At 41.5% G+C, this 26,260-nt stretch overlaps 2 protein-coding genes and 1 pseudogene across 2 annotated transcripts; all 3 read left to right on the top strand.

Moving 5' to 3' along the window:
* Positions 1 to 1,963: 1,963 nt before the first annotated feature.
* LOC130042522 (C-type lectin domain family 4 member A-like) lies at positions 1,964 to 6,619 on the top strand. Its single transcript, XM_056134704.1, has 3 exons — positions 1,964 to 2,134; positions 3,509 to 3,621; positions 6,472 to 6,619. The coding sequence occupies exons 1-3, from the start codon at positions 1,964 to 1,966 to the stop codon at positions 6,617 to 6,619; spliced, it is 432 nt and encodes a 143-aa protein (XP_055990679.1).
* Positions 6,620 to 22,788: 16,169 nt separating this feature from the next.
* LOC130042518 (60S ribosomal protein L19-like) lies at positions 22,789 to 23,414 on the top strand (annotated as a pseudogene).
* A 291-nt stretch (positions 23,415 to 23,705) lies between these two features.
* On the top strand, positions 23,706 to 26,036 carry LOC130042516 (F-actin-capping protein subunit alpha-1-like). The gene is given in 3 exon segments (XM_056134699.1): positions 23,706 to 23,724; positions 23,727 to 25,277; positions 25,512 to 26,036. Coding segments are annotated over 2 exon segments (858 nt in total). The 3' UTR covers positions 24,566 to 25,277; positions 25,512 to 26,036.
* Positions 26,037 to 26,260: the final 224 nt, after the last annotated feature.

Raw genomic sequence — 26,260 nt, 5'->3', positions numbered from 1 at the left:
AGAAATTCGACATCCTTGGCATACAGAGAAATTTTTCATTGAAAATGGGACAGTTTTGCATTTTCCTCTGAGATTTTGAATCTTTTTCTATTTTTAAGGTTCCGCCAAACCTTCCCTTCCCCTCCCCCCTTCTGGTGGTTTTTACGGCTCTTATTGGTACTACACATTGGGATCTCTGCTGCTGAAGCTCAGGGGATCATTTGTAGTACTGGATATTGAATTTGGGTCTGCCAGGTACAGGCAAGCATCTTACCCACTGTACTGTACTCCAGATCCCATGTCCGGGATATTGAAAAATATTTTGGTTCCAGCTACCTTTCCTGACTGCTCACAGGCAAGGAAATGGGGAAATGCCTGTTACTGCCTGATGCAGGTGGGTTTGACTTAAATGAGCCCTGATGGGTACAGATCCTGCTTACTATTTGGTGAACATGGGCATTGTGATTCCATAAGATCATTTTTGCAATTTAATTTTTCACAGCACACATAATGAAATCACTTGTCTCTGGCCAAGGGGTAAAGGCACTTTTCTTGTATATGGTTAATCATGGTTTTATTTCTGGCACCCAATATGACCCCCTAAGGACCATCAAGGCTCGCTCCTGAGAATAGAGCCAGGAGTCACCCCGAACCCTGTTTGGTGTGAATCCAAAACAACAAAAATATCACTTGTCTTCTATAGTACTGTACTGTCTGTCCAGCACTGTCCTCCCATTGTTCATCGATCTTCTCAAGTGGGAACCAGTAACGTCTCCATTGTGAGACTTGTTACTGTTTTTGGTATATCAAATACGTCATGCATAGCTTGCGGCAGAATGCTCTCGGTAGCTTGCCAGGCTCTTCGAGAGGGGTGGAGGAATCGAACCTGGGTTGGCGTGTGCAATACAAATGCCCTATCCTCTATGCTAACGCTCCGGCCCAAGTAAACTAAATGTAGCACTGTCCTCCTGTCATTCATCGATTGGCTCAAGCTGGCCCAGTAACATTGTGAGACTTGCTGTTACTGTGTTTGGCATATCAAGTACATCACAGGTAGCTTGCCAGACTTTGCCGTGCAGGCAAGATATTCTCAGTAGCTTGCCAGGCTCTCCAAGAGGGGCGGAGGAATCAAACTCATGTGGGTCGCGTTGGCCACGTGCAAGGCAAACGCTCTACCCACTGTGCTATTGCTCCCACCTGAGTAAACAAAATATTAAGTACTAAAAAGTAAAGAACATCTGTGGTAGCTCTATTAGTACCAAATACAGTTAAAGATATTATGTTATTTGCAAAAGACTTATAATATAATTTAAAAAAACAAGTTACCAAAGAAATATGGGCATTCTAAACTTTTCAATAGTTAGTAAGTAACCTCCACTTAGTAGGAAACCAACTGATAGAATTATAAGGAGTCGTTGATTAATCCACACTTGTTAAATTGAAGAAAACACTAGTAATATTTAGTAGACTACAAAGAAAATACATCAATGACTATAAAGATGCAAGATCATCCTAGTTATTCTGACTATCTTAAATTCAAATAGAACACATAAAAATAGACGCAACAGGAGATTGGAGCACTAGTACAATGGGTAGGGCTCTTGCTTTAGCTGTAGCCAGCACATCAGTATTAATCCCTGAATGAAGAGTTAGGAATAAGCTCCAAGCACTGCTGAGTTTGGCCCCCAAGCCAAAAATATAAAATTGACCACAAGTTGAAATCATATCTCAATATATCTCATATATAGATATAGACAGATATATCTATAGATAAGCAATAGATAAGACATTATACTCTCCAATTAAAATATTAATCACTCATCACATCATTATTTAAATCAATAACAAGTGAAAACCACTAGTCATTGCATCATAACTTAAATCAATCACAATGCAAAAACAATAGCATGAAAATTTAAGGAGTTCATAGGTCAAAAAATGCAATAAAGAATTATCCATTTTAGAAGTGGATATTGTACTATTAATGACAAATATCAACACAGGGAAATCTTGGAGCTGCTGCCCGAAGAATTGGAAGCCATTTGGTTCAAATTGCTACTTTATTTCTTCTGAGATAAGAAATTGGACTGACAGCAAGAAGCACTGTGCAGAGATGCAGGCGCATCTGCTGGTGGTCGACAGCAAGGAGGAGCAGGTACTTTCCGTTCAACGGTGGAGTCACGGTCCTGCCAGCTCTGTACCCGGCTCCTGCTTGGGAGGAAGTTCTCATGGTCAGGGGTGTTGCTGCCGAGGATAAGGCTTTAGATAAAATAGATGGGACCGGACATCTAAGTCTTTGCATTCTACACTTCCTTCTGATTCCATTTAAATCCTCCCCATCAATATAGTGGGGTATTTAGAGTAGGATATGGAGGCTTGAGTGGAAAGATGGGTATATTTGAACGTGAAGTATCAGTTAATTATATGAACCTACAAACGTTTTATAAATTATTGCTGTTTAAATGGGGGTTATTGTGGCTCTGTGCTAGGAGGTTGCTCCTCACAGAGAGGTTAATCTACTGGTAGCTGATCTGCTTTTGGTGTATCAGCCTTAAGCTTGACCTCCAGCATTTTGTAGTCAATTAAAAATTACTGGTAGATTAGGGTGGCCTGGTTCTTATGGTCTCCAAGCAGTAAGAATATGACAACAACTATCACAACAATAAGCAGAAAGAGAAAACAAGCAAGAAATGATCGACTGAGAAAAGCCATGAAGTGAAATAGGAAAGAAATAAAAAGCGATGAAGTGAAATAGGGCTGGAGCGATAGCACAGCGGTAAGGCGTTTGCCTTGCACGCAGCCAACATGGCCAACCCGAGTTCGATTCCTTCGCCCCTCTCGGAGAGCCTGACAAGCTACCCGGAGTATCTCACCCGCACGGCAGAGCCTGGCAAGCTACCCATGATGTATTCGATATGCCAGACACAGTAACGACAAAGTCTCCAATGGAGACGTTGCTGGGCCTGCTCGAGAAAAAATTGATGAACTACGGGAGGGCCTTTACCTTTACCTTTTTAGAAGTGAAGTAACTTAAGAAGTTATCAAAGGAATTCATATGAAAAAATTCTTCTCCAGAGCTTTGAAGACTCCCATTTCCTACTAATGAAGTGGGGGGTGTTTGTCCACATGAGAAAGGACAGAAATCTCTGCCCTGTGGTTGGGCAATGCAGTTCTCTAATTGACTCCGCTCTGAATTCTTACCAGTTTTCAGTAAGGAAGAGGCTCTTTTCCTGGTCATACTGTTCTTCTGATCTGGGACATCAGTCTGCATAACTGTTTCAGTTGTTTTTAAGCTGCCCTGTCTGTGGGGCTTTTTAGAGAGGCCTGAACACTTAAGACAAGCACCATCTTCCCAAGAGATGCCTTTGATAGTGTATTGTTCAGTCACAGAAAAGCTAGACCTGTGGATTGGATCCTGGGTGCCTTTTCATGGACCCTCACATTTTGGTGTTCTTTCTCCTAAGATTTTAAAGAAGGCAAATCTAGGGAAATGCTACATAAACCCTCACTCACTTCTATTCTTTCCTAGGACTTTATTACCAAGAATTTGAAATTGAATCAAGATTATTATTTGGGGCTGTCAGATCTGAAGAATGGTCACTGGGAATGGGTTAATGAGACACCATACAATCCAAGTGTCACGTGAGTATTGAATTGGGTAAGGGGATCCTGAGTCCTGCAGACTGTAGGGACTTTAGGATGCTCCAACTTGTAGCTTTTAAAACAATAGAGCTCAAACATAACTTTTGGACATTAAAGTAAAGTATTACTTTGCATGTTTTAATATGCATTCTGCTACTAATCACCTCGAGAAGTCTACAGAGCATCATTTTCTCTTTCTCTTTGTAGAAATGAGGAAACTGAATTTAAAGAGTTTACATAACTCAGGATAGGTTACTGTAGTGGCAATGATGATCTTCCAACCCAGGTTTATTTGATAGGAAAGCATGTGCTTGTGAAATTTACATATTCAAGATAATAAAATTCATGTCAAAGAAAACCATAGCCATTCTTAACATGCAATACCTGCCCTAAAGCAATGAGCTAAATTCTGATAGTCCTAAAGTATCTTATATTTATTTAGTAAAAAAAAAAAAAAGCAAAACTGTTAGGTCAGAGAGATAGTACAGCATGTAGAGTGATTGCCTTGCACACACTCCCCCCGCCCCCACAACCTGGATCTATTCCTAGCAACCCATATGGTCCCCCGAACATTCATTTCTCATTCACTCATTCCTGAGTGAAAAGCCAGGAGTAACCACTGAGCAATGCTGGGTGTGAACCAAAAAGCAAAACAAAAACAAAATCAACTCTTAGATCCTTAAGTACAATTAACTTAGTTAACATCTTAGAGACTCATAATAACTATGTGAAATGTATAAAGAAAGACTCTAGTTCGATTTTTTAAGATTGAGAACAGAGTAAGATATAATAATCTTAGATAATAGTCGTCGATTGCCTCGAGCAGGCCCCAGTAACGTCTCTTTCATCCTAGCCCGGAGATTATATTCAAGGCTCTTTAGGAGAATGAGACCCATCATTGTTACTGGTATTTGGCATATTTGGTACGCCACGGGGAGTTTGCCAGACTCTGCCCTGTTGGCAGGCTACATTTGATAGCCTGCAAGTTTGTCCAAAGTAGGAATGAGATAATAAGATGTCATAAAAAGATGTTCTGATAAGATGTTGTGCGGCCGCACAGTTCCAGGGGCTGGATTTTATAGTCTCTGAGTCTTGGCCGCTGATGGGATTACATGGCGCCAGGGGGCCAGGTGGTGGGTGTGACCCCCGCCTACTGGAATTTGAAGGATCTGGGTGGAGGATGCTCGACTCCAATTCGAGTAGGCTTGGAGGTCTCGGCCCTGGAACCCACGTGGCTTTGTCCCTCTGCCAGTACCTTCATGAGTGCGGAGAGTGGTCTCAGCATGGTGGTGGCTGGTCCTGGAGGTCTTCGGCTGCCTGAGCCCTGGTTGGGGCGGGGAGGAAAGCTCAACCCGCTCCCCTCCAAGGGACCCCGTCGAGGAAAAGCCAGGCGCAGGGGCAGGAGACTGCACTGGTCTCGTCCGGGGGCTGGATTTTATAGTCTCTGAGTCTTGGCCGCTGATGGGATTGCAAGGCGCCAGGGGGCCAGGTGGTGGGTGTGACCCCCGCCTACTGGAATTTGGAAGATCTGGGTGGAGGATGCTCGACTCCAATTCGAGTAGGCTTGGAGATCTCGGCCCCGGAACCCGCGTGGCTTTGTCCCTCTGCCATAGTAGTAGAATTCAAGATATTTATTCTAATAAATGGAATTCTATTTATTTTAAAAAGTTGTTTTTTTTTCCCTTAAACTTTCTATAAACACTCTGGCATACAAATTTGTCCATAATGATTTTTATAGGCACTAATATTACAACACAAATCCCACCACTGTTATAATTTCCCCCAAACATTGTCTCCTACTTTTCCAAACACCCTTCAACCTCATAGCAGGCCCTTGAAAATTGATTTTATATTGCTTGTTATCAATAGCTTGCTAAAAGAATGATCATAAATATTTCCCTAGAGGAAATCTAGTGAAGAATGTTGTATCTCACCATGCAGCCATTAAGTTCTTGTATAAGAGATTACTAAGATATTGATACAGGTTAAATCCCCTTTTTATACTTCATTCTTCAATTGGTTGCCTTCTACATTACATCCCATCCAATCTTGTATGCTACTCTTAGTTTATCAGTATAATAGAATTTGAGGTGTTGCACTGCCACAAAATCTTCAGGAAGTCCAAATTTGTGATGGGGTGAAACAGCTGTAGTTAAATTATTAATTTGGTGGCAGCGTTGGAGCCTGTGTGTGTGACTTCAGGGGCTTCCAGAGTACAGGGAGATGAGGGGAGGTAGCCCATCCCCAAATCTGTGAACGCCTGATGTGATTTCAGTCTCATAAACTGTATACTGGGATCTTCCTGTGGATTCATTTCTGGGTGAAGCTCACCTGAGCAGTGGAGTCCAGTCTGGATCATGGTGATGATTGTGGAGTGTGCTGATGAAGCTGTGTCTGATAGGGTACTAGGCTCACACGGCCCTCTCTGGGATGCCCTTGATGACTCAGCTTTGTGCAGAGTCTAAAAGCATCAAATCAAAGATATTTTAAAGAAGTCTCATTCTCCAAAAGTGGTTAATAAAGAAGCCCATACTATTGATATGACTGGGATAAAATTTTTGATCACTAAAGGGAGCCCATGGAATCAGGGCACAAGCATGGACTGAGAGAGGCATGTCTGCAGGGAGGGTGTCTGACACAAGGAAATGGGGCAGCTCTGGGGCAGGGCATGGCAGCCCCATTTTCCGGGGAAATGCCAGCAACAGATGGATGGGCCATCTGCAAGGATTGGGGAGGCAATGATTTGTGTGTCTCTGGCCTGACCTCCATAATGTTCGATAGCAGCCCTTGTTTCACTGACTCTTTCAAAGACAGTTTGAGAAACATACTTACCCTGTTCTCCTTTTTCAGGTTCTGGTACCCAGGCGAACCCAGTGATAACAATGAACATTGTGTTGTGTTAGATTTTCTTTCCACAAGGCGCCAATGGGGCTGGAATAATGTCCCTTGTTATAATTCTCATCAATCAATTTGTGAGATGTTGAAGATCTACTTATGAATGGAACATTCTCCATGAATCTGTGGTAGAATTGCCTTTGTTCCTTACAAAGAGAGGGAATTTGCTTTTGTGCATGTCTGATAAAGGATCGAGAAAGGAGCTTTCAGCAGTCAACATATATCAGTGTACCTATTTCTTCATTTCTTCATTAAAAACAAATCAACAATTCTTGAACAACTTTCAGTGAAGACTCCATATCAGAGAACCTTTTCATCTACAAACAGATGGAACTTGAGTCTCCTAACTTTTGTCTAATTTCTCAGTAGTTCACTGTGATTACATTATGTGGCTCCCTATCTTCAACGCTCTCTATATGGATTAATCAATAGGAAAATAATACCAACTGTTGATTTCGGTTTTTCTGAGCTAGATGGGTCATTCTGAACTGAAATCACATTATGAAACCTTTGAAAATTAGTGCACGTTAATGTAAGAAAAGCTTTCGCTTTGACCCAGTATACTCTCTCTATGATAATCATATTTTGGGTGATGAACAGACTAGTATTCCTTGGGTATTTTAATATTAGTGTAGTGTTATTATAGCGTAGGCTATTTCTAAATATCAGTTATGAAGACTGAGATGAAATGAAAATCTTTCCTGGGCTGGAATAGGGGCGTCATGGATGGTTTACCCTCAACACCAGGGCCGTAGAACTGGCATGGAAAGTCAAGGAAGACTTTTAACACCCGAACCCTTTCTACTCCCAAGGCATCGGAAGCCAGAGCTTATTTTGGTGGTAGTGGGGGGTGGGGGTGCCAGTCAAATTCTTTATTATTATCTTTTCTTTTCCTTCTCCTTATTTTATGAAAGCTCTGTGATTTACAAAGTGACTCATAGTTGAGTTTTAGCATATAGTATAGCAGTACCGATGCAACCACCAGCGCCCACTTCTCTCCCTTCTCCACCAGTGTGCCCAGGTGCCCTCCCATACCCTTCTCCCCACCTGCTGTCTGTCCTCTTGTCAGGTGCCTTTCTAAGTTTGGTTTTTTCAGTCTTGATTTCAGTGTTATTGACCCTGTGGTTTGGATATTTGGCGCCATCATTCCTTACATCCTCCTTTGTACCTTAATCCCCCAACCTGGCCCCTCCTCTCTCTCCCCTCCAGTCTTTCTCCTCCCTGAACTCTGGGCCTAAGGTTGATCTGGGCATCTGCCCTTTAAAACATTGCATTTATAGTGGTATTTAGAATAATCAGATGAAGAATGTTTATATTTTAATTGTCTCTTTCCTCCAGATCACCTTGTAAGAACCAGCTGCTCAGGCTGTGGCCTGGGTATGGAACCAGAAAGCTATAAAGCTCCTTTGAGAACCTGTGTTTGCTACCAAGGCACTCTGGGTATTCCCATGAAAGAATGTACCTCTTGTTAAGAAGAAATAAACCAGATTTCATGGGCCTCAGCCCTGTCCTGTGATTCTTCTCCCATGGAAGGGCAAGAGCCCATCACCATGAGGATTTCTTGGCAATAGTTTTGGTTTTAGTGTCATACTTGCTCTGTATGAAATTTTGCCCTAATGGTATATTTAAATTTTCTTTTTAGTAAAGTTTTTACAATATGCTACAATAGTAAATAGCATATTTGACCGATTGAGGACAATATAAAACAGCATATTTGATAGACCGAGGACCCTGTCTGGTGCAGACATAGGGACAGAGAAAGTAAATGTGAAAGAATAGAAATTTATTGGGGTGCCTTCCAAGATGGACTCTGCATTGGCCCCTTGAGTCGCTGCATTAGATCTTTGACCTGTGAGAGACTAGTAGGGGGTTTTTTAGTGACTTGGGCAGGAAAAGGTGCAAACACCAATGGGATGCATTGGACCTGTCCTTCTGTCATCTGTAGGGGGTACTGAAGTGAGGAAGGATGGAATACAGACTCGTAGCGTTCTAGGTTGGTTATAAGTCCTGTACTCCAGCTGGGGGCAGAGGGGAGGGTGATCTTTGATTCTACATTATCTCATAGGCCGTCGCATTTGCTCCAAGCAAACCTTTCAATATTTGTAATAAAACCAATAGTGTATTGCCTATTATTATCATTGTAATTGATCATGATGAATCTCAATCTCACTGCAGTTATCCTGTGGGCCTCTTGAGGCCAAGTGCTTGAGGCAATCAAGTAATTGCGCTTGTCACCCTGTTTTTGAATTCATCTAAAGACTAATCACTTTTATACATACCTAAATATGTCCATGGTTTGAAGGATTTTCCAGTTTACTTTCAAGAAAGCAATTTTTATTCTGGGGTAATTGGGAACTTGATTTACAATAATAGGGAACTATGATTTCAGTAAAATTGGGGTGGAATAAAGGTAGACTAAAAAGCTTTGGAGTAATTTCTTTGTGGAAGTGTCGAGTGAGCACGAATGGCAGTGAAAGAGAGATTGTGGCATTCGTCAATCCCACAACTCTCTTTCCTCTTTTCCTCTATGTGGCTCTTTATGAATGTGGCTCAGAGGTTGTTTGCTTTCATTTTCTCTGGAGCCACCATCAAATTTCATTCACATAACTGACTATGTGAACTTTGTGCTTAAAAGTGATATTTAAGTGAAGACGCATCTGTTGTATTCCAATCAATGGACAGAACTTAAAAAAATAATAACATAGTTCTTTTTATTTATTTTTAAAATTTACAGATAGGGTGTTTGCCTTGCACACAACCAACCCAGACGACCCGGGTTAGATTCCACCGCCCCTCTTGGAGAGTCCGGCAAGCTACTGAGAGTAGCTCGCCCGCAAGGTGAAGCCTGACAAGCTTCCCGTGACATATTCGATATGCCAAACACAGTAACAAGTCTCACAATGGAGACATTACTGGGTCTGCTCAAGCAAATCAATGAACAGTGGGAGGACAGTGCTACAGTGCTTCTTTTTTGACTCTTGGGGCCACACTCATCAATGCTCAGGGCTTACTCCTGGCTCTGCACTTAGGAATCACTCTGGGTGGTGCTCAGGGGACTATATGGAATTCCCGGGATCCACACTGGGTCAACCATGTACCATGCTAAAAGCCCTATCCGATGTACTATTACATTGTGCCAAATAGTTTGGTTTTGTTTTTAAATACAAATTAGAGGGCTAGAGTGATAGTACAGTGGGTAGGGCATTTGCCTTGCACACGGCCAACCGGGTTTGATTCCCAGCATCCCATGTGGTCCAGCGATCACTGCCAGGAGTGATTCCTGAGTGCAGAGCCAGGAGTAACTCCTGTGCATTGCCAGATGTGGCCCAAAAGAAAAAAAATACAAATTAGAAATCGTTCATTCTTATATAAGAAGGGGAATAATTACATTTTAAAAATCTACTTTATTATTCTCTGTCACTGTATCACTGTCATCCCATTGTTCATCAATTTACTCGAGTGGACGCCAGTAACATCTCCATTTGTCCCAGTCCTGAGATTTTAGCAGCCTCTCCTTACTCATTTTTCCCAATGATTGGAGGCATTTCTCAGGGTCAGGGAATGAGACCTCTGCACTCAACAATTACTCCTCGTAGTGTTTGGGAACCTCCTGGGATGCTGGGATGGAACTCAACCAGCTGCATGCATGGCAAGAACCCTTGCAGCTGTACAATCACTCTGCAATCATAAGCAACTTTCTTCTGGACACAGAAGGGACTGAGTATGAAGAAAAGGTAGAAAACTTGAATGAATTCATTGTATTAGATTGGAATTCAAGGTATTATTATTCAAGAGGTTAATACTGGCTATGTGTTCAGGAGTTGGGGGACCATATGGAATGCTGGGGATTGAACCCCGGTTGGCCATGTGCAAGATAAACACCCTACCTGCTATACTATTGCTCCAGCCCCAAACACCATAGATTTTAGAGTTCAAGGGCTAAGTGAGATCTTTTCTATCTTCAAAGTTTCTCAAACCCTTCAATTTGCTTCCTAACATCACCAAAATTTTGCTAGTCTATAGTAGTCTATAGTAGTCTATATTAGTCTAATCGACGAATATTAGTCTAACGTTCAACATTTTAAATGCCTGACCACAACTTTTTTTATTAATAACTTTTAATATAGTGTTCTTTAAAGAGAAATATAGAAAATATCTTTTTAAAATATTCTTAATACTGATGCTTTTAAAATATTGGGTGTTATTTATTTATTTGGTGCTTGAGCCACACCTATTTATGCTCAAGGCTTCCTCCTGACTCTGTATCAGGAATTGATCCTGGATATGCTCTAGGTAACGTGTAGGATGCCAGAAATGGAACCTAGGTCAGCTGTGTGCCAAAAGGCCAGGTCCTTACCCACTACTCTGTCCAGCGACTGGGGTGTTTTTAAAGGAGCCATGGAACTTATAAGAGTGCTATCTAGATTTTGTAAATGATTATATATTTTATGATGAATAATAATGATAATACATTTTCAGCCAAATAAAAATATGACAAAAAAGGCACAACAATTTCCATCCATTAAGTAAAAACAATTTATTAAAGTGAATTATAATTGTAAGTATATGGAATACTTCGGAAGTGCTTTGTTCTTCTTGATTTATCTATGTATTCCTTCAGTGTAATATGATTTTATTTTTTTTATTTATTTAAGTTTTGCTTGTTGGGTCACACGTTGCGATGCACAGGGTTTACTCCTGGATCTGCACTCAGGAATTATTCCTGGCAGTGCTCAGGGGACCCTATGGGATGCTGGGAATGAAACCCGGGTAGGCCCAAGCAAACTCTCTACCCGCTGTGCTATCACTCCATCCCAGTGTAAAACGATTTTGTACTTTAGTATTGATTTGAATCTATGGTCATATTTTTATTGTGCATGCAGGTCTTCAGTTTTTAAATGCAAGTTCCTGAAGGTGATTCACAGGGAAGATTTCTTAGTTCCTTTTTTTCTTTTCTCATGACATTCAACCTCAAAAACAACCTCCAAGTCAACAGCAAATATTGCCTCATCTCAAGCGGACACCCCCTGGGAACCCCACCCCATCCCCAGGAAGAACCACCTGGGCTGCCTCCTCAGGCGGACCAGCAGCTTGCCCAGCCACTGCAGCTGCAGACGCCGGAGTGGATGGAGCAGCAGCATACCAAAATGCGGAATTGGGCGCCCCGTGCCAGTCAGAACTAGAGACAGGGGTGACCCCGGTGCCCAGCTGGCCCAGGCCTGCCGGAGTGGCTCCCCTGAGGCTGACCGCAAAAAGAAAAAGATCCTGGGACTTCTTGATTCTTCTGTTTCCCTTTGGCCTCGCACTCCAACCTCTATTTTTAGTCCCAAGCTCTCCAGAGTCCTCAGTGGGTACAAAACAGTGCCCCGTTCCGCCCCTAAAGGCAGGTGTACCCCCCTTTGCACCCCTCAAGCCCTGCCCCTCTGGAGAGACCTCACAGTGGCCTGTGCCAGAGATACTGGAGGAACATGTTGGTGTGCGGTTCCTGTGTCCCCTTGGGTCAGCCCAGGCACTGTGGCTTGTTGGAGCCCCATGGAGGGACCTGATGCCACCCTCCACATCCAGGAGGCAACCAGAGTATCCCCACAGGGGACAGCCCATGTCCCCCCTAGTGTGGTCAAGGCAGTGGGGGACACCCCACTAGCCACTTTCCCCCGTCTCCACTGGTGCCAGAGTTGCAACTTGTGTATAGGTGGGAAATAAATTCGTGACTCAAAAAAAGAAAAGGTTCCTCTTTTCCTTCCCATATCTTCTACTTGGTTTCCAAGTTCCTTTTTTTATTACACTTTTATCTTAGTTTAAGGGCTACGACTTTTGTTGTGTTTGTCTTTGGTTTCAAATCTCTGGTTGAGGGTTTTAGTTCTCATGCTATTCCTCTGAGCCTGTGTGATTAGTGGTACCTCGGTGCTCCTGTAGAGCTGCTCTAAGTTGTTCTCAGAGTGATGGGAAGGCTGGTGTGAAGAGAACAGCGCGTATCTCCTCAATATGACCACAGAGATCACCTTCGCTGAAGTGAGATTCAAAAACGAAGCCCAGTCCTCGGACACCCCATCACAGGCACCTGCAGGTAAGAAACATTTTCTGCAAGTTCATAATGAGATGAAGGTTGGAGAAGGAAGAGTGTCAGCGAAACATAGGTGACGTTAGTTGCTAATTTTTCTACTGAGTGCAGTTGGGAAATGTGCGTTGTTAGTAGCTTAACTTGTCTAATAAGAAGCGGGAAGATGTGTGATACCCCAAAAGTGAAATGTGAGAACTACCCCTCACCCCCACCACAGTCATGCTAAGGGGAATGATGTTAAGTTGAGCATTGTTCTGACTTGTGTGGTTGAGTGAGTCTACAGTCAAGAGATCGGTGTTCAGCTCTTGTAATCACTGGCTCAGATGCAGAACCTTTGAAGAATAATGAATGAGCTGTATTCTTTGATTATTTAGAGAGGAAGAGGTTTTCAGTGACTGTGGGTGTTCATTTGTTTGTGTACTCAGAGATAACAAAGACCTGGGCATGATAAAGACTAGAACGTCTTACAAAGACAGTTTATTACTTCTCAAATAAATGGCTCTGCCATCAGAAAATTCTTTTCTTGGTGGTGGGGGGACACATGAGGAAATGCTTGGGAGTTATTCCTGTCTGTGACTCAAAACTCAAAGCCCTAGAGAGGACACAAGGGACAATATGGGGTGCGCGGGATCAAAACCAGGTCGGCTGTGCAAAGTAAGCATCTTATCTGCTGTAATATTTCTATGACCCCACACAGAAATTTCATTTCATATCAGTTTCCAAGATGGATTAAAAATAGTTTTGGGAAGTGGAGCAAGGTGATTTGAGTAGCATGTAATATATCTTGCACAGAGAGGAAAACAGAGAGGAAAAAAGTATATTTAATAGAAGAAACTAGGAAACACTATGTGTGTGGTCATAATTGTTCATGTTTTCCAAAAATGTGGAAATATGAAGAATTCTAAGGAAAATTTCTTCTTCCTGTAACATAAACTACATATAAACTTTACCAGATGTTGAATTATTTATTATAGAAAAATAATATTTAAATTTCTTTATTCTTATCATTTGAGAGATAATAGTAATTTAGATGTTAGTGCATTTAACTCCAGATGTAAGTAAATTGAAGCTTTTCTTTTGTAAAATTAAAATCATATTTTATGTTACTGATGGGGTTTCTCCTTATACTGTGGAATATACTACAACTTCCAGAAAAATGATTTCTTTTTCGCTTGGGGGCCATCTCAGAGCTCATCATAAGCTCCTCCTGGGTCCATAATTGGGAGTCTCTCCCAGGGTTGTTTAGGGGATCATGTATTGGTAGGAAGGCAATAGGGGTCTCCAACATGTAAGGCATGCACTCAGTCCTTTGACTTATTTCTCCAGCCAGGTAGTTTCTTTCATTGAGATAATATTGGTTTATAATAGGGCTTAAAAATCTTATCTACTTGAGAACTCTTCTCCTGGGGAATGCAATGTGGGTGCAAGCTGCGAGAAAGATCTCAACTTCATTATGTGGTTGGTCTTGAAGTAAGTTTGGGTCATTGCATGTTCAGAAACATTTTAATATATTTTACCACAAGGGTTGACTCAAAGACTTAACTGCTATGGCATTACTTAAGGGCATATAAAAGTTTGACGGAATAAAAATCCAGATCACTATTTGCCTATAAACTGAAATACTATGCAAATAGAAAAGAGAATATTGAAGAAAAGCTGCTGGTACAAAAATTGATCATGCTGAAATTTCTAAGCTTTCTCTTAGTGGGGGGATGGATTCCCTCCCCAGACATTCCAGTATTAATGGAAGCACTGGCAGTCACCCCCACAAACCAACTCCAGTGCTACCCTGTCAGCTCTTCTACCAGCCTTGCTTCAGAGACCCATTAATAAATCCTGAAAGAAATCAAAAGCCACAGTTAAGCTCAGACCCCCTCAGGGCTGAACAGATGGGGTTGATTGGAGGGTGGTGGGTTGACTTGCACCCGCCCAAGCAGTGCCCCTGGCAGCCTCTTGTTCCCACAATCCAAAATCACCGCCATATCTGGGCCTGACCGGGCCGTCTCAGGTCAGTCCTCATGGAGATATAATCTATTGACAATTCTGTTGTGTATTTTTTTGTGTGTGATTGAAATCTCCAGGCCCATAAATAAGTTTACATATATAGAGGTATAAAATTTATGGTAAAAGAACAAAGACCATACAATAAAGTAAAGCCTCTTGAACAAGGTGGCAGAAAAACAACTGAAAAAACATAAAACATAAAACTAGATCATGACTAACAACATAATCAAAAATTAACTCAAAAGGCAAAACGCATTCAAGTTTGGATATTAGACCTGAAGCCATAAACTACATAGAAGGAAACCAATTGAAATACTCCAGCGCCTAAACTTTAGAGCTCAAACAGGGGACTCAACCCTAATGGTAAAGGAAACAACATCAAAAAAAGGAAACAAAATCAGAATACACAAATAGGACTGCATCAAACTAAAAAGTTTTTGTCCAGTAAATCATAAATCAATCATCCCGTAAATCAAAACAGCAATGTAAAACCTGGAGAAGGGGGTATGGTGCCGCCAGCAGGTCAGTCTGTACCTGTGAGGTGAGTGCATCAGCAGCCTGATGGCACCGTCAGACTTTTAGATAACCCAAAATTGCTGCTGTGCCTTTGGCCAGACCCTAAAAACTTGGGGCAAAGTTTACCAAGAAAGTAAACGGCCAAAAGTTAGGTATGTGGGAGACACACCCACAAACCACCTCTGGCTCAGCTATATAATTGGAGGCATGGCCTCTCTAGTTCCTGATCACACTGCTAAATGGTCATGATCCCAGAGTCTCAGAAACGAATTTCAAAACCCAGAGGCTTTTGGCAGAAATGCGTCCTGTTCCTGCAGTCAGTAGGTTACTGGCGCTGGGCCATTCCAGGTGGGAATAGGTTTCATGCCTTGGCCTGTTCCCCCTGGTGGTCTGGTGACCACCATCCTCCAGAGGCCACTGGACAGTCAGCTTTGGGCCTGCAGTGACGAGACACATGGGGCCTCACCACATGGGGGTGGAGCCGACTCTTCTCCCCATCCCAACAAGACCCTGAGTCGCCACCTACAAATGGCCTCTCTGGCTCCTGATCAAGCTGATTAATAGCCATGATACCGGAGACTCAGAAAAAATCTTGAAACCCAGCGGCTTTTGGCAGAAATGCATCTGGACTGCATACAAGATGGCCGCCGGCTCAGGGCCTTTTTCCCCTCTGGCAGCAAGGTGGCCGCCGGCTCAGAGCTTATTGGAAAGCCAGGTATGAGCTAGTGGTGAAGGGGCAACTGCAGTCTCATGGGAAGGAGGGTGGTACCGGCTCGTCCTTCACACCCTACCGAGGTCATGAGTTGCCCCCCACAAGTGGCTCTCTGACATGGCCATGGCTCCAGAGGCAAAAGGACTTAGTCCAGAGCCCAGCAGCTTGCAAAAGAAAAGTGAATGGCCCATGCATTAAACTATGGTGCCATGCCTCCCCAGGAGGGAAAGGGTGTTGCTCCTTCTGCCTTTTTGCCCCCGGCAGCAAGGTGGCCACCGCCTCAGAGCTTATAGGAAAGCCAGGTACGAGCCAGCAGTGATGGGGCAACTGCAGTCTCATGGAAAGGGGGGCGGTACCGGCACGTCCTTCACGCCCCACCGAGGTCATGAGTTACCCCTCGTGAGCGGCTCTCCAGCACTGCCATAACACCAGACACACAGAAACCAATGTCATAATTATCTGGCTCTTTGCAGAAATCCAAAATCGTGGCCGTGTGACATTATATGATTCTCATAACCAGCTATAGAAAACAAAATATTTCACAATGTCTTTTCAGCAAATCTCATTGTTTGGGAGGAAAATTCTAAACAATAATGGTGTATATTTTGTCAAATTAATGAATGTAATCAATGTAGTGAAGAGTTAAGGAGAAATCACCTGCCTCACAGGCATTTGGAGGGGGGGAGGAGGGGTATACTGGGGTTCTTGTTGGTGAAAAATGAGTACTGGTGAAGGGAAAGGTGTTTGATCATTGTATGACTGAAGCCTGAAAGCTTGGTAGCTTTTCCCACAGTGATTCAATAAATAAATATAAAAAGAAAAAATAAATAAAACCGGGAGAAATGTTTGCAAATATTGTGTTTAGTAAGGGTTAATATCCAAAAAAAAACCCTGAAAAACTCCCACAACTCAAAATCAAATTAACAAGCAAGCCAACCAAAAAGTGGACAAAACATTTGAATAGACACTGCACTGCTTTTAGCACTATCCTCCCATTGTTCATTGATTTGATCAAGCAGGCACAAGTAATGTCTCACAACAAATTGTGAGACTTGTTGTTACTGTTTTTGACATATCGAATACATCACGGGGAGCTTGCCAGACTTTGCCAGCAGGCGAGATATTATCAGTAGCTTGCCAGGCTCTTCAGGAAGGGTGGAAGAATCGAACCCGGGTCAGACGCGTGCAAGGCAAACAGCCTACTTGCTGTGCTATCGCTCCAACCCGTGTTCCAAAAAATACACAAAGATGCCCTATGAATACATGCAAAAGTGCTTAGTGTCACTTATTAAGGGTACACTAAAATCAGAACGATAATGAAACATCACCTCACACCAATGATAAGAGCCTATGTTAAAAATATTTTGTTGGCAAGGATATTGGGGAAAAGGAACTCTGACATACTTTTGGTGAAAATGAAATTGGTGTACCCTGTAGAAAATGCTGTGGATATTTCTAATTAAAATAAACATGAAAATTCCATAAGATCCATGATAACTTTCCTAGTCATTTATGTGAAAACAAGAAAACAGTCATAGAAAAGAATATGTTTACCTCTATGTTCATAATTGTATTATTCACATTAACCAAAACATGGAATCTACATACATGCTTATCATGCTGAGACTAGACTCTAGACCAAACATGTTGCAGCTCAATGCCTCTTTTGCAGGCCACAGCACCCAAAAGGAGAGAGAGAACAAAAGGGAGTGCCATGCCACAGAGACACGGTGGGATGGGTAAATAAGAGGGGTGGGAGGGGTACTGAGATCAGTGGTGGTGGAAAATAGGCACGGGTGGATGGACGGGTACTCGATCACTGTACAACGGAAATCCAAGCACAAAAATTTGTAACTCTACAACTGTACCTCATGGTGTTTCACTAATAAAAAAAAATTTTAAAAAAACATACTTGCTTAGCAAGAGATGATTGGATAATGAAATTGTGGTATATAAACTCAAAACAAGTTTTTGCTAAAAAAGATAAAATCCTGATTTTTCGAACAAAATGGATGGAACTTGAGGTGTGTATGCTAAGTGAAATAAGAAAATGAAATACATTTACTATCATTACACTTATATGTGGAATATAAATCACTAAAGCAAATGAATTTACAAAACCCAAGAGAACTGGTCCTGGGGCTAATTCAGTGGTTGAGTGCTTACCTTGAAAGCATGAAGTCAAGAGTTCAACCCCATCGCTGCCCCACATGCCAAGTGTGATTCTGGCAGCATCACTGTACATGATTCATGTTGTCACAGAAGAGTCTGTGCCCCACCACGAAGTGTGTTCCAGCTCTTCAACCGCATGTGAAACCTCTGGTGAGCACCACCACGAAAGTGTGTAGCATTGCAACTAGGTGGGCATTTTCTGTTACAACAACCAACAACAAATAGAAAGAAAGGGACAAAACCCTAGGCCCGATAAATAAATAAATAAATAAATAAATACAAAAATCAATAAAACTCTTAGAAGAGTTTTGTTGGAATCTCTATTAGTTACAAAGATGAGAGGAAAGGTTATGTAATGGCAGGAGAACTTTGGTGGTAGTTATGATAGGACTTATATACGTACAGGAATGTGAAAGTAACCCCAGGAAATTCCATAATATTGTAGATCAGTGAAAAATAAAGATTACATAGCACGTGTTAAAAATAGTAGGTTGTCAAATAATAAATGGTGATCCAGATATTTTTTAAATGTTGCCATTAAAATATTTAATATTGAAATATTAAATACTCAAGTTATAACACATTAATATATTATAATTAAAGGATTTATAAATGTTTTATACTAAATTATTTTCATATCAAAATTTTAAGAACAGTAGTCCTTAATGGTAGGAACTCATGCTCTTATATGTTTTTCTAGGTTTCTACTATGAGTGCTGTTAGTTACTTTTCTTTTAAATATAATACTGTCTGTACTGATGTGCCAATCACAAAAAGAAGAGGATGGACTGGCGTGATGGTATTGCTGATGAACCTAATTTGGTTTCTCTTGCAGCTCCCAAAGAGAAGACTAGCCCTCCCCAAAGTAACTCTGTTTGCATCAAACTACTTCTTGCCGCATTGCTGATTCTTCTGCTACTGAAAATCTCACTTTTAATCACCTTTGTCAGTAAGTAGCTAATAGAATCAGGAAGGAATATGTCCCTTACCTGAAGAGATAGCATCCTTTAAATACTGGCAATTTAATGAAGGATTTGACCAGAAGAGCTGAAGTCTTCTCTAGGGGATACAGAACAAACAGGCATCCATTGGAAATGCGGTGCTTTATTTGAATTTAGTTATCTTCTGTGAAATAATGACACCAAATTTGTTCTGAGAAAGTAAAGTATATGTATGTGCACAACTTTGTGTTGTAAAGTGAAAATTACAAGGCCTGACTATGTACATTAGACTGCATAAATGAGGACAAATGTCTATTCCTTAGTAATGTTGTTCAGCCTTTTAAAATTCATTCACTGTCTAAGGTTTTGGTCCTGGGAATATATCCCAGAGAGGCAAAAATGGATAGTAGAAGTGACATCTGCACTTGTTTGTTCATTGCAGCACTCTTTACAATAGCCAGAAACTGGAAGAAACCTGAATGCCCAAGAACAGATGACTGCTTAAAGAAACTTTGGTACATCTACACAATGGAGTACTATGTAGCTCTTAGAAAAGATGAAGTCATGAAATTTACATACAAGTGGTACAACATGGAAAGTATCATGCTAAGCGAAATGAGTCAGAAAGAGAGGGATAGACATAGAAAGATTGCATTCATCTGGGGGATATAAAGTAACAAAATATGAGATTAATACCCAAGAATAGCTGAGATCAGCACCAGGAGGATTACTCCATAGCTTAGTGGCCAGTCCGGCATTCTAGAGGAAAGGGCAGCTCAGATAGAGAAGGGAACACCAAATAAAGGGTGTTTGGAGGATCCTCCCAGGAGGGGAGATGCATGTCGAAAGTGGACTATGGACTGAACATGTTTGCCACTCAATGCCTCTTTTGCAGACCACAACACCCAAAAGGAGAGAGAGAACACAGGGGATTGCCCTGCCACAGAGGCAGGGGGGGATGGGGGGATGGGGGTGGGGGGATATTATCCATGGTGGTGGAAAATAGGCACTGGTGGAGGGATGGGTATCTGATCATTGTATAATCAAACCCAAGCACAAAAAATTGTAAATCTACAACTGTACCTCATGGTGTTTCACTAAGGTAAAGGTAAAGGCCCTCCCGTTGATCGTCGATTTGCTCGAGCGGGCCCAGTAACGTCTCCATTGGAGACTTTGTTGTTACTGTGTTTGGCATATTGAATACTCTCGGTAGCTTGCCGGGCTCTCCGAGAGGGGTGGAGGAATCGTACTCGGGTCGGCCATGTTGGCCGCTTGTAAGGCGAACGCCCTACCCGCTGTGCTATCGCTCCAGCCCGGTGTTTCACTAATAAAAATAAATTTAAAAAAAAATTCATTAACTTAGTTTGGGATCACCAAGCAGTAAAGGAAATGGGAAAAAGATATTTCAGGCAGAGTTTTCTAGTGAATTTTTACCTTTTTCCCCTATCAACATAGATGATCCTAAAAGTCAGTTGCAAAGAGATATCCATATCCTGCTATCTGCAACATGCATATCTTTGGCTTCAGAATTTTAAAAAAACTTCAGGGCCACACCCAGAAATTTTTAGGGCTTTCTCCTCACTCTGTGCTCAGGGATCACTCTGGTGGGATTCATGGGACCATCTATCTACGGTACTAGCTCTTCAGTCCCTGGATTTAAGCATTTTTAAGGTTTTTAAAAGGTGTGAAAACCAGTGCATATTTGGATGTATATTTCATTCACTAATTTGGTCATTCAATATGAAGTGATAACTAATGACCTTTTTATTTCCAGCACTAGGACAATGTGAAGAGGAAATTTCCCCATAGTCATGAGAAGTTCAGAGATAGTGGAGAATTGTGGAATCAACCAGTGGTTTCAACACTATATAAGTGTGTGGGTGAGATGCACAGATTTACATGTTTCCTGAAAGAAGCGTTTTCTAGAACTGTGTGTATTAAGAATAACAGAGAGGTAAGGGAGCATAGGAAAATCTGGATAGCATAATTATAAATTACTGGAACATATGATGTTAAGAAACTGTGAGAAATAAAGTTGTAGATGCAAGGAATAATACCCCGAGAGCTGTAGAATATTATGTACAATACTAATAGCCTAGAATTTTTGTTTGATTGTTTTGAGGTCTTACTCCATGATGCTAATGTCTACTGACTCAGAGTTTGGGAGAGCTCCATGAGGTGCTGAGGATGGAGATAGATACCTGCGAGCAAAGCTGAAGGTTTTATTTTTCAAATCACTTACCTTTTGATGATGAATAAAACATTTTCACTTAGTGGTTAAATTAACAAACACTTGATTCTGTGAGTTGGCAATTGGTTGAACAATCAAGTAGGAGGTTCTTTTTGTCTGACTTAAATTATTCACACACAAACAGTCAGGTACCAGTTGCAGATAACTTAGTGTTTGAAGAAAAGGATGTCAGCTGGCAAACAAGGGCAATTTAGTCACATTTATTTCAGAATTCCCCAGACTAGCCTGAGTTTATTTGTAAGGTAACTTTTAGGTTTCCAAGAATAAGAGTGGATGTCAGAGAAATCTCTTCTAACCACAGTGTAGAACTCATCAGAATTGCTTCTATGCATTCTGATGGCTAAGGAAGTCTTAAAACCATCATAGTTTTCTTGTCCTCTCCCACCTCCCCAATCTTGGGGCACAAGATATTGAACCCAGGTCCCCACACATGCCACAGAAACATTGTATCATTAATATCATTTTCCCTCAGACCAAAGTAAACAAAGTCATAGAGTTGTCTCAAGTTGAAGTGATGTAGAATTAAATTCCACCTGTTGTGAAGTGATATTGAAAATAAGTGTGGCTACAGGAAAGATGGAAAAGCATGAACTTTCTCATAATAACAATTATTAATAGTCACTGTAGAATTTAAAACATGGAAGAGATATTGTAATCAAATTTGACCATAGTTATTTGAAACCTACAACCGATATACACTTTTGAAATTCAGTTAATTGCAATACATGTACTTTAATTGAAATATGCTTTTGTAAAGGTAAAGGTAAAGGTAAAGGCCCTCCTGTTGTTCGTCGATTTGCTCGAGCGGGCCCAGTAACGTCTCCATTGGAGACTTTGTTGTTGGAGCTGGAGCTGGAGCGATAGCATAGCGGGTAGGGTGTTTGCCTTGCACGCGGCCAACCCGGGCTCGAGTCCCAGCATCCCATATGGTCCCCTGAGCACCGCCAGGAGTAATTCCTGAGTGCAGAGCCAGGAGTAACTCCTCATATATGCTTTTGTAAGTTTTTTTAAATGAATATACCAGGACAAAGTTGTTAATAGATAGTAGAATGCTAGTTCATTATCCATTTGCAAAATAGTGATAACTTGAAACAAGCTTTGTGGCAATAGAGAGAAAAGAAGGAATCTTAGAATAATAACAAGAAGGTAGAACCAAGGAGGTAGATCAAAAGATCATTGAGATCTAAAGATAAGGTATTATAAGAATTCAAGCATAGCTCAGGTATTTTCACGTGATAACTCAATAATGGAAATGTGCATAGGTAGTAGGTTTATGAGTAAGATAGAGAGTTAAGATTGGGGCACACTAATTCCTGTTGACTCTTGAGCCTCAAGTGGACATATCTGGGGGAGATATATTGGCCAGATTTTGAAAAAGAAGTCTGGATTTTGGAATGATCCCATGTTGCAGATGAAACCATGGGTATTCATGCTATCACTCAGGGAGAGGCTTTTCAATGAGAGGGAGGAAAATAAATTTACAATTGAAAGAAGGATGGATAAAAAGGAATATAAAGTAATTAAAGAAGCATCAGAAAGAATTGAGAGGAATATTAGACTTTTCAAAGACGTGATAAGATTAATGAGATTAAGAAGCATCATAAAGAGTCTTTTGCCAGTGCGGCTGCAGCCATGAGGATGCTCAGGCTTCAGAAGAGGCTCTCCTCCAGTGTGCTGTGCTGTGGCAAGAAGAAGGTCTGGCTGGACCCCAACGAGACCAATGAAATCGCCAATGCCAACTCGTGTCAGCAGATTGGGAAGCTGATCAAAGATGGGCTGATAATCTGGAAGCCTGTGACTGTCCATTCCCGAGCTCGGTTGCTGGAAAAACACACTGGCTCGCTGCAAGGGATGGCATATGGGCATAGGTAAGCACAAAGGTACTGCCAGTGCCCGAATGCCAGAGAAGGTGACCTGGATGAGGAGGATGAGGATTCTGCGCCCACTACTCAGAAGATACCGGGAATCCAAGAAGATTGACCGCCATATGTATCACAGCTTGTACCTCAAAGTGAAGGGGAATGTGTTCAAAAACAAGAGAATCCTTATGGAACATATCCACAAGCTGAAGGCAGACAAGGGTGGCAAGAAGCTCCTGGCTGACCAGGCTGAGGCCCGCAGGTCTAAGACTAAGGAAGCTCCCAAGCGCGAGATGAAAAACGGCTCCAGGCAAAGGAGGAAGAAATCCTCAAGACTCTGTCCAAGGAGGAAGAGACGAAGAAGTGAACAGTACAAAGAACAAGACAGCTTTACTTGTCTGTAGAGAGGGCCTCCATTGCTATTGATCACTGAATTAAACAAGACTTTGTCTGCAAGGAAAAAAGAAGAAGAAGAAGAAGAAGAAGAAGAAGAAGAAGAAGAAGAAGAAGAAGAAGAAGAAGAAGAAGAAGAAGAAGAAGAAGAAGAAGAAGAAGAAGAAGAAGAAAAAGAAGAAGAAGAAGAAGAAGAAGAAGAAGAAGAAGAAGAAGAAGAAGAAGAAGAAGAAGAAGAAGAAGAAGAAGAAGAAGAAGAAGAAAGGAGGGGCAGAGCCAGATGGCCGACTTCGAGGATCGGTGTCGGATGAGGAGAAGGTACGTATAGCTGCAAAATTCATTACTCATGCACCCCCAGGAGAATTTAACAAAGTGTTCAATGATGTCCGGCTACTACTTAATAATGACAATCTCCTCAGAGAAGGGGCAGCACATGCATTTGCCCAATATAACATGGATCAGTTCACACCTGTGAAGATAGAAGGATACGAAGATCAGGTTTTAATTACAGAACACGGTGACCTGGGCAATAGCAGATTTTTAGATCCAAGAACCAAGATTTCCTTTAAGTTTGATCACTTACGGAAAGAAGCCAGTGACCCCCAGCCCGAGGACACAGATGGTAGTCTGAAGTCGTGGAGAGAATCCTGTGACAGTGCTTTAAGGGCCTATGTGAAAGATCACTATGCCAACGGCTTCTGTACTGTTTATGCTAAAACTATAGATGGGCAACAGACCATTATTGCATGCATTGAAAGCCACCAATTTCAGCCTAAAAATTTCTGGAATGGTCGTTGGAGATCAGAGTGGAAGTTCACCATCACACCGCCTACAGCTCAAGTGGTGGGAGTACTTAAAATACAGGTTCACTATTATGAAGATGGAAATGTTCAGTTAGTTAGTCATAAAGATGTACAAGATTCAGTAACTGTTTCGGATGAAGTCCAAACTGCCAAGGAATTTATTAAAATCATAGAGCATGCAGAAAATGAGTATCAGACAGCAATTAGTGAGAACTACCAAACAATGTCAGACACCACGTTCAAGGCCTTGCGCCGGCAGCTTCCAGTCACCCGCACCAAGATCGACTGGAACAAGATCCTCAGCTACAAGATCGGGAAGGAAATGCAAAATGCTTAAAGGCTGAATGCAGGGCTCTTCGTTACATGGAAAGAAAGGATTCAACATGCGATCATTTGATATATAAGTAATTTATAAACAAGAGTGATATTTTGCTAGGGCTTTCAAAGTTAACAGGTTTTCTAGTCTCATGGAATACTGTTGGACCTATATAGCATTGTCTTGTTTCTTTTGTGTTCTTTTTGCCTTGTAATTTTCTTTTTCACTATTATCTACTTGTAAATTTTTTTTTAATTTTGCAACATTTAATGATGGAAACATTGATCTATCTTGGAGTCATTCTATTTAGGAAATGTTCCTATCCATAACGTCCTATTACTGACGTAGACAGGTCATTTGGTCAGTACTTTTCTACCTTTATCCTTCAGAGCACTTCTGGTACTTCAGTGGTCTATACTGATCCACCAGCAGCTGGGAGCTATGCTACCAACTATAGCTGAATGGAAGATATTTCCCTCTTACTGCTTTGATCATTTATAACATCTCAACTGTAGCCTTCAAAAGTTTGGATTAGGACTTTTCAAGTCCTTTTGGGGTGGAGTGAAGTAAGTTTCTGGACATTCCATAATAACCAGCTTCTCTGAGAAAATTGTTTTTTAAATCCAAAGACTTGAGCCACATTCCCTGCCCATAAATGTGTTTGCTTTTTTTTTCTTACCTTGTCTCCTTCCCTCTAGTACTATTATAATTATAGACATCTGCATTTACAGAAGTTTTTTTTTGTTTTTTGTTTTTTTTTTTGGTGAGACACCATGAAGTACAGTTATGGACTTATAAGTTTTTGTGCTTGGGTTTCAGTTGTGCGGTGGTCGGGTGCCCATCCCTCCACCACCTCCACCGGTGCCCGTCCTCCACCACCATGGGTCCCAGCGTCCCTCCCGCCCCCCGTCCCCCCGTCCCACCCTGCCTCTGTGGCGGGGCGTTCCCCCTTGTTCTCTCTCTGCAGAAGTTTTTAATCCATTTTTTAATATTCAGGAACTGCTGACATACTAGGGATGTAGTAGAATATAAAACTTTAAATGCAGATGTTAAAGGAACAGTAGGTATTGATATTTTGTGCTTTAACATTTTGGCAGGATTGTATAAGCAAGTGAATCAAACACAAACAAAAACTGAATGAACCAAAGTGAAAAGGGTAACTTCCAGGCAGTATCTTTCTATTGTAACCAGGTATTTCAGGGAATACTGGTGATCTGTTTTAAATAGGTTGTAAAACTTGTTCTAAATTACTCTTCCTCAGTCCTGCCTACCAAATGTAACTGTGATATAGCAAGCCTCTAGTGGCAGGTTTTGCATAACCTTAATGCACAGGTGACATAGATGTGATATGACAGCTGTAATGGTGGACTCATTTACATTGTTTACACTTCTATGACCAGGCCTTAAGGAAGGTCAGTTTTTTTTTAAACCAAGTAGTGTCTTCCTTTCTCCAAATACATGTCCAAAAAAAGGGTGTTTGTGCTTCAGCATTTTTTTTGCTGAGTAAAAAAAAGTCAAGCAAGAGCTCATTTACGAGTGACCTACAGAGCTGTATAAGCATTTTTATTTCAAATAAACTATATTTGTATTATTTGTCATTCATACTATCCATTCAGACCACACTATCCTCTGTATCAGTAGTCCAATAGAAATATACCTGTTTTGTTCTTAAAAAAAAAAAAAGAAAGGAGGGGCAAAACCAGGAAACAGTGGTGT

This window comes from Sorex fumeus, unplaced genomic scaffold (assembly GCF_029834395.1).
Source record: "Sorex fumeus unplaced genomic scaffold, SorFum_2.1 ptg000101l, whole genome shotgun sequence".
NCBI lineage: Eukaryota > Metazoa > Chordata > Mammalia > Eulipotyphla > Soricidae > Sorex > Sorex fumeus.
This window is presented reverse-complemented; position numbering and strand designations above follow the sequence as displayed.